General features: G+C 30.2%; 1 protein-coding gene across 1 annotated transcript; it reads right to left on the bottom strand.

Moving 5' to 3' along the window:
* Positions 1-712: 712 nt before the first annotated feature.
* Positions 713-2,723, bottom strand: LOC114118945 (uncharacterized). Its single transcript, XM_027980379.2, has one exon. It carries the CDS (start codon positions 2,366-2,368, stop codon positions 1,514-1,516), a length of 855 nt encoding a protein of 284 aa, XP_027836180.2. The 5' UTR covers positions 2,369-2,723; the 3' UTR covers positions 713-1,513.
* Between the last annotated feature and the right edge of the window lie 9,652 nt (positions 2,724-12,375).

The raw sequence follows: 12,375 nt of genomic DNA, 5'->3' as shown, positions 1-12,375 counted from the left end.
TTATAAAATTGATATTTTAAAGTGAACACATGCATTTATGAGGTTCAGCGCCGTAACTACTTTCCTTGGCAAATTCTATTTTGGTTCTTATTTTTGTTTTATTTCATAGGTACCTATCTATAATTTTTATATAAATATAATAATATTACATTTTTACTTGTTAATCAAAATACTGCCATATTTTTTAAATAATCGAATCTTAAAACCAAGTTACAAATTTTTATTTAACTCACATGCGCCCCTTACATTACTGCACCCTTGGTAAGCACGCCCATATCGCCAACCTCTAGTTACAGCACTGATGAGGTTATATGAAAATTAAGTAATTAGTAAATTAATAAAAAGTGAACCAAAAATCTTTAAGTTACAACTATTATCCATTCTTTTCAGTAGCTAAATCATAATATAATTCTTCCTCAGTTTAATCTATTTTGCTTTTTGAATATTGAAGAAATTCAAACATTTACACATTTAACTAAAAATTGTACGCAACTTGATGAATAAATATGTTTTCTCTTGTAAGACATATTTATTAATTCTTCATAAATACCTTTTTTTTTTAAATTAATTTTGAGTTTCAATAATCCAGCTACTATTTTAAAGATAACATTTTTGATAATTCAAGGAAATTATTTTATAAAAAATTATTTCACTAAGTTTTTTTTTTTGTTTTTAGTTTACACATAATATATGAGTAACAAAATATACAACATTTTTAATTTTTTCGATTTTTATTCTTGAAAACTTATTAATTAAATAGTTAAAAATCCAATATATATTTATATAATATTAAAGAATTCAAATACTACATATTTTTTAGTGTCATGGAATATCGGTTTAAAGATAATCATTACCACTACTAAAGTTTAATAATATAATATTAAGTGCTAAACTTAACAAAGATAGGTTCATGAAAATTGATGATAAACATTTAATACATTACTATCATTATAGTTACTATATAGGGCCAAAAACATCTATGATTTATCACATACCAGTAAGTACAGATAAAATCATTTTCTCTTTTATATTATATTTATACTCCATTGACAATTGTAATTTAGGGAACATTCGTTAACTCTACAAAAAAATGACAGTCAGTCTATAAACATGCAAATAAAAACTAAAAAAAAAAACCTATAATATTATGTTAAAACATAATTAAATACTATAAATTATAATATGTTGATATTTTAACAGGATAATAAAGTTTAATAGGTATTTGACTAATTTTATCGTTGAATGGATGATTGTATACAAAAATAATTACATTTAAAGTTGTGCACTTTTGACAACTGAAAATTGAAAAAACAAAATAATAGGAACAATACAGCTAAGGAACTTAGTCAAAGTTGGTAACAGAATTAATGGTCCACAGCTGAGTATTCATTGCGCACAACTGTTTTTTATAAATATTAGAGAAGAGCATTTAAGTATTATAAATATTATATGATAAGAGGTGTTATATTTGGTTGTTTAAGTGCCTTGATGAATGTGGAAATTAATAAACATCTTATGGAGATTCGGTTACAACATCCTTTTCCAGTTTGAAAGTGGTTAAGTCAGCACAGTCTTTAGAAATGTACAAGCCGTAGTCAGAGAGATCGCTGATCGCCGGTTGAACCATACGATAATCACTGAGGATTTTGTTAATGTCCACAGAATAGTATCCAGATGACATTCTGTACAACAATTCAAACAGAGCCTCGGGAGGATGAACATAATTGCGAAGCAGAGGCATGACAAAACAACGTCGGTTTTCAACGTCGATGATGCCGGTAATATTGATGCTGAAATCGTGCACGAAACGAGCCGATTTGTTGACGGTGATCGGTGGCGCCTTGGGTAGTGTTTTCACAGATCCATCCCCTTTTATGACCATTGAGAAGAGAGTAATGATTTGGGGGTCCGGATCCGGAGACGACGGCGACGGCATTGTCAGCATATCGCTCTCGGCGGCTGCATACGACGAGTAAGACTTGCAAGGCACGGCGGCGGAGGCAGCGGCGGCGGCGGCGGCGGCGGCAGCCTGGTCTTCGATAGCCTGTTGCTTCTGTTGTATTTCCTGGACGTAAGACTTGCACAAGATATCGATAGTGAAATAGAGGATCAGCATGACGCCCACCACTATCGTAGTGATCCTGGTCATCTTTTGGGCCATCCGTTTGTACTCGGCACGGCGTTGGTAGCACGGTATGAACGGCGTGCCGTTCGAGTGCGGCAAACCACCAGCACCGCCGGCCTCCAAGAACTTTGGGTGAAACGTCGGCGGTGACCGAGCGTTATCCTGGCCGAGGACTTCGGCTTCATCGATCAACGGCACTTTGTCCGGCTTGGCGCCGACCGACGGTAACGTTAAAACGGTCATCGCAAACTAGGTAGGTATGCGATTACGGATTAACTAACGGTGTGTAGCGGCGGTGTTTTCTCCGCGAATTTCGTCAAAACCGAACGCTGACGAGTAACGACGGGGTCACTGCAGTAAGTCGCCGCGACCGCGCGTCTGACACTCGGGTAGTCGAGGGTAAAGGGTATGACGACTGTCTGAGCCCGGTTTATGCGTCGCAGTTTCCGGGGTGCAGGTCGTGCCTAACAGTAGGAGTCGGTAGATGAGCGCACGATCAGATTATTGCGCTATCACCGCTGACGCGGACGGTTATTGGTCGCGGCGTAAATAAGCGGAGTAGGGTGCCGTGCGCGGGCGCGTCGCCCGAACACTCCCGACGACGGTCGACGACTCGGTGGTGAACGCGAGCGATCCGGCACGACGTCTGCGGCCCGCGACCCGAATATGATAACGACGACGGGCTGACGTATCGACGTACTACCGCGCGGTGTACCGCGTACCGAGTATGAGGTGACGACGGAAAAAACCTCGGAAAACCAGTGTAACCGCTAGGCGCGAGTCGTTGTCGCGGTCTCGCGACGTCCACGAGCGCCGCGTTTGTACACCGCTGGAGCGCGTTATATCGATAGAATTCGAAATAATATTCTGATTTTTCTAAAACGCAATATCGCCCACTGTACAGAGTCAAACGTCGGGTTTTCGATTGGCGGCCACGAGATAATTGCTTCGCGCGACGTCCGGGACCATACGGTCGACGACCGGAAGACGTACAGAGACGAGAACGGAGTGGTCCGGAAGAGTCGCGGTCGTGATTCCGACGAATCGCGTGTCGTATAATGCGGTACGTGCCGATGCGACAGTGAAAAAATACGTCGTCAACAGTGTCCGCGTTGCGTGCCGTCGTCGTGTGACGAATCGTAACTGTCATGGGCGGAGCGTGAGCGAGCCGCCGAGTGTTTCGGGACGCGTTTAAGAACACGACATAGCGAACGTGTTCGCAGTGTTCGCTGTGCAGTTTTCACGAGTGACCGTTCGTTTTCGAGTGTCGACGTCGTTTGATAATAGTTTCGTCTACCTACAATCGAGTTGTGTTTTTTTTTTTTTTATATACAAAGGCACACGGCCGGCAGGGTAAGTGTCCGGCTTTTGAAGACGGTCACATATTGTTCCGGCAGGTATATGCTGTGCAATGCGTTTGTCGCTCCGCCTTCGAGTCGTCGTTATTGTCATTGTCATTCCGACATAGGTAGTTTTCTATGGCTTGAACGCGTCGTCGTTACAAACGATTTTGCTGCCATCGATATAATATCATATGAACGCGTGATTTCCGAGCCACCTGTTTTCCAAAGGTCTGGCACGACGAATGATAAAATAATTGGTTTGTGAAAAAAAAAATGTAAAACGGAACGATATCCGATTTTCCCCAGAAAAAAAGACATGTGTTCCGTTCCTTATAATTCGCACAAACGTGTAAATAATCGAAATGAAATTGAACTATGTATTTTATTGTGAGAGTGTGATGCGTATCTGCTGCCAATTCATGATCGTATGTCATACCTACCTATAGTTTTACTAAGCCCATAATAAAAATAATAACATCATTTACGAAATTAATATTATAATTTTACGTTTTTTTTTGCTAATATATATGTTTTTTTTTCAATAGGCTTCTAAATCGGGAACAAAATAAATATTAAAATTAGCTTTGAGTAAAAATAATGCAATTCGATAAAAATTGAATTCTATATTTTTGAATTAAGAGTATAGGTATTGCCAGTATTATTTATAATTTTATAAATTTGAATATTATCTTATAAATTGTGGCTGGTAGGTATATAGAGAAGAATTCAAAATAAAAACTTACTTCCCAGTTGTAGATAGGTACACAGGTAAATAATTCTATTAAAAAATTCTAGATCATACAAATTAATAAAGTTTGAATTTTTCTTTATTTGAAAAGTTTTAAAAGAAAAGAAATACAACCCTATTGTAAAGCACGATGTATATATATAAATGATTTAATTAATTTTACAAATTCCAATGTTTAGTTTCCACAGTTAAAAACGTGCATCTATTGGAACTTACCGAAATATCTATTACCTATATTGTTTTCACAAAATATGTTTTAAATCAGATAGATTAGATGAAACATTTCAAAACATACGTAAGTAACTACGACTTACCTAATAATATCTTTTAGAATTTGTTTTCATCAATAATAATATTAGTGATTACTGAATACTGATTATACAAACTGTAGTAAGGGAACGTTAACTTTTTAATATATTATTAAAGAAGATCTCAGAAGTACTATGAACCGTAGAAGTGGTATCGTAAAATCTTCTTAAATTAAAAATTTTAATAATTCCTACCCGGAAAAAGATTTTAACTATTATGAAGTTTATATTTTTTAAATAACACCTAAATATTTTAGAAGACTTAGTAAATAAAAAGGTGAGCAAAAACATAAAACAGTATTTAAAATTAAAAATAACAAATTATTTCTATGATAATTATCTTAATTTTAATATTAACTATTATAGGTATTATGAATTACCTACATTTATTTTTAACTAAAAAATATTCATATATATTTTGAATTTTCAAGTTTGATTAATGCGGGGAAGTAGGTAATTTTTTGTAATTATATTAATTATAATAAATAATAAAGGAACAGATGAGATTCATATAAAAATTGTTTTTAGTTTTCATTAATAAACTATATTAGTACCTATAATATTTAAAGGCCTTTGAAATATGTTACTTCCTGCAGGTGCCACACAATCTTAAATTGATCGTTGTAGTCGCGTCGAAAAAAATAGCAATAAGAATGCGTGCATTGGATAATACAATAATAAATGATGCGGGTTATGGGACTTGGGATTTAGGACCTACCTACAAATACAATTTAAGAAGTACTTGGTATGATGCAATATTATTTTAATGGTAATCTTCTATCTATTCTATAAATTTAAAAATGAATATTTCTTTGTTTGTACGCTACGAACTTAAAAACTTGATACTATATAGACTGTAGTTTTATTTAAATATCATTGCCATCATTAGTTTCGGATTATATTACGCTATTATAATTAGTAAAAAATATATTCAAACATATGTTATATTATAAATGTTAATAGATTTATATATATATATAAAAATATCTTAAAATCAAATTCTTTTAAAAACAATTTTAAAGATTTCTTTTATTATTTACTCCTTATATGCTTTTGTATTGCTTAACAAAAATATTTTCTAGCGCCCTACTGCTGCAGTGGTAATTTTTTCTATTCATCTTTTATTAATTGTTATAATGAATTTAAAAAAACGAATAAAAATTGATATTTTAACCATCTGTAAAACGAATTTAAATGTGGATATATCCCAACACGGTACAGTATATGGTGCTATAGATTATATTTTTGTCTTCATTTTTTTTCGTCGCTTTATGACTTTCTCAACTCGATAAAATAGAAAAATTCCGAAATAATTAACAATTTGATTTATGGGATAAAATATAATTCTGTTATCGATCTGCAGTGGCGTATATAGAAATTAATTTCGGAGGGAGTTAAAAAAAATGTATGATAATAAGTATTATATACCTATAATATTATAACAATCAAAATCAATGCCCATACCAGCCATACATTTCAAAGCGGTTTGAACCTCTAAAACCCATCTCTAAATACGCCACTGTTGATCTGCTTCTTCTGATGCAATAACAATAATTTTTGAATGATGTATTCTTATTTCTTACCACCATCCCATAGAGCACAATCATCAAAACTATTTACGACATCAATCTAGATATGTATACTGGTTTTGGACACGACGCATAATGATGTTTATTTATACGCTAAATATTAATAAATACTACGATATTATTGATGCGGGATGATAAATAAATAATATATAATAGCTACAATATTAGATAACATTGATTTGATTAATTAGTATAGGTACTTGTTATTACCGTTGTACACAATAGTACAGTAGGTACACTATATATACCTATATACAGTTAGTTAGATTTAAACAACTAAAGCTGAACAATCAACAAGTTGAATTTGTTTTATTTTTTTTTTTTGTTTGTTTAAACATCAAAACTTATAAAAAACTTTATAAGATGTTAAATCTTATTCCTAACCTCGGTTTTCAGTATAAAAAACAAAACATACCTAATTATTAAAATATATTTTAAAAAAATGTTATTTTTTTATAATAATATTCTTATACAGTTTTTATATTAGACTCACATTTTTCCGTTATTATCAGTTTTAATATGTAATAATTCTAATTTCCAAAATGAAAATACGTAACGTATATAGGTATCTTAATTTCTACAGGAAGTCTAATATTTATTAGGAACCGATTTACCAAGAAGGCAAGAAATACGGGGTTACAGTAGCTCTTATTGCGCTTCATTTCTGCTATGGCTTATGCGTATAATCTGCAATAGTCATTATCATATATACGACGGCTTGCAATAACAGGTTTAAAGATTTGACATTTATTTTAATAAGAATGGTAAACTTATATGATACTTATTACTTTATAACCTTATTTTTTAAACTGTACTAAAACAAAATTACTTACGTATATATATATATATATATAGGTAGGTAATATATTGATTGTCACTAGGCCTTCTTGCAGATTGAAACCAGTTTACACTATTTTATAGTACAACGACAACGACTTATATCGTCTGCTTTAGATCGTGTGGATTTTTACTTGGAGCTGAGGAAGACGCATTAATATCCATTATCGAAAATACCGAAACGGATAGAAAATGAACTTTGATTACGCGTAATTACAAAATCAAGGAAGAACCATTTGAACATTTTAATGAAATCGACGAAGACATATCGCCGTTTTTAACACTTTGACAGACGATGATATAATTGACTTTTTTCGTGGCAGATATATTGATAACGTCGACGAAAAATAATTTAAGCCAATACCTCGTGTTTCAGTAAAACAAGCAAAAGCTGCTCTCACATTTCTAAGGAGATTTACAGGACATTCTAATGATGTGAATAACGATAAAGTATATTATTTTACTTTAAATGAGGTAGAAAATAGGTACTGTTGACAATGTTATGTGTAAAGAACCTATACCTATAACGCAAAGTAATATCTTAAATAATTGTTTGTAAAATTCCAACACATACTTGCAATGTAATATTTTTTTAATAATCATAATACCTACTGTAATTTATATTATTATGTATGTAATAAAATACGATATTAAATTTTAAAAAACAAGTCGTATTTTTTTTCCCAAAACCTTGATAATTCGAAAACCTCGATGAATAAAAAAATGCTACTTCCCTTTAAACTTCGATTTATTGATGTCCCACTATATTTACAAAATTAAGTTGAGATGAAATAAAGAATATATTGGTAACGAGTAAGGACAATATTATATTAAGCTTTATCGCGATACGCATGTTACCTATTATCATATTTTATTATATTGGTAGCTTTACACTTTTATGGTAGCTATAAAAATGATATTATATATACGATGTATACAGGCACATCTACAAAGGGGGTTTTGGGGGTTCAACCTCCCCTGAAAATTTATAATTTTGTAGTTTATACTTATATTATCATTCATCGATAAATATTGATTATTGTACATTTTTATGAACCTCCCCCCTCGATTTTTTTTTGTGTACGTGCCTGGATGTATACTTTATTAGGTACATTTTAGTAGACGAAATTTCCTGAGACTGGAATTCTATACGATGTTTACCACCGCGTTTCGTATTCCGTGATATTTTCCTTCAAATTCATAATTCATTTTTTTTTATATCGGACTATCTTTAAACACGGCGGAATATTGACAAATTAACGCCAAAGTTATAAAAATACGCACTCATATAATATAATCATTTAGTCCATAAATTAGAATGCTCATCTATACTAGTAACGGAAAACGTTGAGTTTATACCCCAATTTTATAAATACAATAATTTTACGTGGATATTCCATACGTATACCCAATAATTAATATACAAATAAATATAATGAATATATTATATTATTATTTATATTTAGAGATAGCCGGAATAGGTATACCTATACTGCAAACCTCCTGTGTAAAGATTTCCTTCTTTTTTTCTTCCCTACCTCATTTATGGCAATTATTAGCGCTGGTGTAATTTTTGACTATTTTCCTATTCAGAAATAGGAAAACGGCCACTTAATTTTAGTCCTCTCATTACTAGTGAAGTAAATTATTGTTTTATTGAAGATATCTTATGTCAATTCAGCATATTATATCAGAAAAATTAGTTGAATTTTCCGATTGTTAAGTTGGCACGTATATTTCCTCACGTTCGGATTTTCTGCCTATTGTCTGCGGGCTATTAATTCAATCGATTCAACAAGGATATATGGAGGTAACATATCAGTTACGGTACACCCTTACACTTATTTTTACCGAATGTGAAATTGTCGGGCGTGTAACAGTTTTCCTCAAAATTATACCTTTTATACCAATTTATGCATTTTATACAAGAACAATTAATATACATATAAAAGAGAAGTTTCTCTTGTGTATACTTATATACATATAGGTAGATAATAATCCAATATAACCATAGAAAACCAAATATATATTATATTCCCTAACTTGCCCATTAACTCTGAATTGAACAGATTTTCTACTTATAAGTTAGGTGATTGTGTGATATATGTTTCGAGGAAGTAATGCTATAAAGCAGTTCCCATTAACCTAACCCGTCGATTCAAAATAAGAAAAATGAGTTTACGATAATATGTTAAAACTTATATTTTATTAGTAAAATAACAAATCTAAAATTTAATAAATGTCAATAAATGAAATTTAACTATATCATGTTGTCAAAAATTGTTGCAAGCAGTTGGTACCTAAAAATCATATTAATCAAATATTCGACACAGGTTTGTTGTCGCTCCAACAAGGCGTGTAAAATTATAATAATATCGCCCCGACCGGGTGCATACAATTGTCAATAATACATCGCTCCGCCTACACTATATGTGGTTTATAATTATCCGTCCTCCCATAATAATAATAATAATATTTTATTTAAAATCCCTTGTAAATGTACTTGTTATATTCTCAAGTATTTATAATTTACAAAATAATTCACTCAGATTTTGATATAGGTATAGTGTTCAAAAATTAAAGTTACTATGTAGGTATAATTTGAGCTGAATGAGTGAATAATACATTGCAATACAATTTTTTCATCAGTTAAAGCATGATAATATGATAGTGAACGTTGATATTCATACCTACTTAATCATTATATCGAGTTAGGAGTAGTTGATTAGCTATTTTCACAACACGGCGTGCCTGTTTTGTTTTGATTATTATATCTACATACCTAGTAAAACAATTTAAATATTTTATAATAAAAAAAATGTAGAGATTACACGTCCAATTAAAACACTGACAAAAACAAAAATATGTTTACAATATTTCGGTGATAAGGTGGACATAATGCTTCTGCACTTTTCAAATAAATATATAGGGAATAATAAATTGTTATTTTTCCTTAGACCACTCATTTTTCATAAAAATTACATTATAATACTCAATAAAATCGTTCGCACATTCATTTGGTTTATCAATATAAAATTAAAATCTAAAGAAAAATAGTTTTAACTTGTTGAAAGTTTCTATTTTTGTATTTATATTTTCAGAAAACTAAATTAATTGTTTTTCAAACGAGTTTCAATTGGTTGTTTCTTTTCAAAATAAAAGGATTTAGGTGAAAAATCTGGGGCACTATCGTTATTTTCATTACTTAGATTTTAATAGTAATTGTAGTTATAATATGTCGTATCCTATCGTTTTTAGAAAAAGCGAATAGTTAAGTTATAAAGATGTATAGGTACAAAAATATAATATATAATTTAAAAATAAATATATACGAGTATTTAATGTATAATAATATACTATACCGATTTAAGTATACCTCTACATGATTAATATTTAATATATAAATTGAAAGGACCATAATAATTATCAATTATTCGTAATAATCGTATTAAATACTAATGAGGAATATAGAATAATATATAATATATATAAATTAGGAATATACCTAATTGATGACCTATAGGTAATTAATATGATAAATGAGTTTTATCAATAAATTTAACTACCTATGTTTTATATAATATATATTTTTTCTAATAATATTTCCTGTATTCTACGAATTTATAAATATAAATGGCATTAAACAATAAATAATTTTCTGATTAGTATAAAAATATTCAAAATGATATGATTGGGATTATTAAAATATTTTAAGTTTGATTCTACAATAAGGTAGAATTAAATAAGTCAAGTTAATTAAAAAGTCAAACTAATCAACTAATGAGTTAGGTCAATACGTCGAAATCAATTTAATTTTTAATTTATTATTGTATAAACCATCCTGCGGCTGTTTGAAAAATTATTTCTGAACTGGGCGATATGGCCGATCGCGATTGTAAATGCCTGCCTCCAAATATTTTCCTTTGTAGATTAATTTTACCGCGGTTAAAAAATGATTAGACTTTAATTTTCATGTTTTACCATGTTAAAAAAAACTTAAAGAGCATTGCAAGCACAGGACACACTGCATCACAATACCACAGTGGCAGTCAGCACAATTATTTAATTGCAAGTAATGTTTTTATAAGATAAAAATATTTCCACAGTCCAACTATTTATCTTTTACACACTAATCATAACTTGTCAAATTATATTGCAGTGTTAGGATTTTTTTGATTTTTTAAGTAACAATATTTCTACAAAATATGTTTAAAATTAAAAAAAAAAAAAAAACATATTTGGCAAACAACACTATTTTTTTATACAGAATAATTACAATTCACTATGTACATACTTTAGTTAACAACAATTTTCTTATACTATGAAATATGATTAATATAATATACCTATGTTGCTTGAATAACCCTTTATACTTATAATATATTATATAGTCATTAAACGTTATAATCATAATTGGATACTAACATAATAGTACCTACAGTATTATAAAAAATAAATTAAGTATTTATAAAATACTTATTATACCTATAGGTGCCAACCTATATTTATACGGATTTCGTGGAGGCAATGCGAAAGCCGTTCCCACGGAGTCGATTAAAACTGAAAAAAAAAAAGATAGGTATATTAATTATATTCAAAAGTCTTTAATTTATTTTTTTTTTATTGTATAGTGTTGTTTTTTTCAAACCATCTAATTAATAATAGGTAAAATTAAAATAAAATCAATTATCAATATTCAATAATTTTATTGGTACAGATAATGAGCATCAATAATTTTAATTAGTGCTTATTAGTCATTTCTATATTACATTTTTATGATAGGTCCGATGCTGGGCTATATACGTGTATATCTGTACTATAAATTGGACAAAGTAAATAAATCAGTAATTTAATATTATTATTAAATGACTTTATTTAATTTTTTTTCGTAGTATCTAGTAAGAATTTACAATTGTCCCGAACCCGGACATTTTGCAGCGACTGATTTGTCGATCGTAGTACCTAATACCTATACATAGTATTATATAATTAAATTCTTGTAATAATATAATAGTCAAAATGTATCTTTATTATCCATAGCCATAAGTATAAATAATTACTATATTTTAAATTAGAAATTCCATTATGTTTTTATTTAGTATTGTACATTTGTACCTACTTTGATGTATTTCTCTATAAACACGAGAATGGGTATTAAAACTAAAATAAGAATGAAACCATATACAATCATTAAAGGTTTGATTTAAGGCTTCTTTAGCAAAGAATTTATAATATACCTATCTGGAGGAAACAATGTTTCTTATTAACTAATATCAATGAGTTAGCTTCAAAATAAACAAATATAATTTCAAGTTCTAAAAAAACTTAACCAAAATATTAAGTTAGCAATATTTTTATTACTGGACCTTGGCTGATTGTATATTCTTTGGGAATATTCTATTTCCGCTAAATTAAAAAAAAAAAA

This window comes from Aphis gossypii, chromosome 3 (genome assembly GCF_020184175.1).
Source record: "Aphis gossypii isolate Hap1 chromosome 3, ASM2018417v2, whole genome shotgun sequence".
In the NCBI taxonomy this organism is placed as follows: Eukaryota; Metazoa; Arthropoda; class Insecta; order Hemiptera; family Aphididae; genus Aphis; species Aphis gossypii.
Note: the sequence above shows the minus strand (reverse complement) of the source record. Positions and strands in the feature narration are given on the sequence as shown.

Bases quoted from the DNA above. Each gene is read 5' to 3' on its own strand.
- LOC114118945 (XM_027980379.2), bottom strand. From the start codon at position 2,368: ATGACCGTTTTAACGTTACCGTCGGTCGGCGCCAAGCCGGACAAAGTG.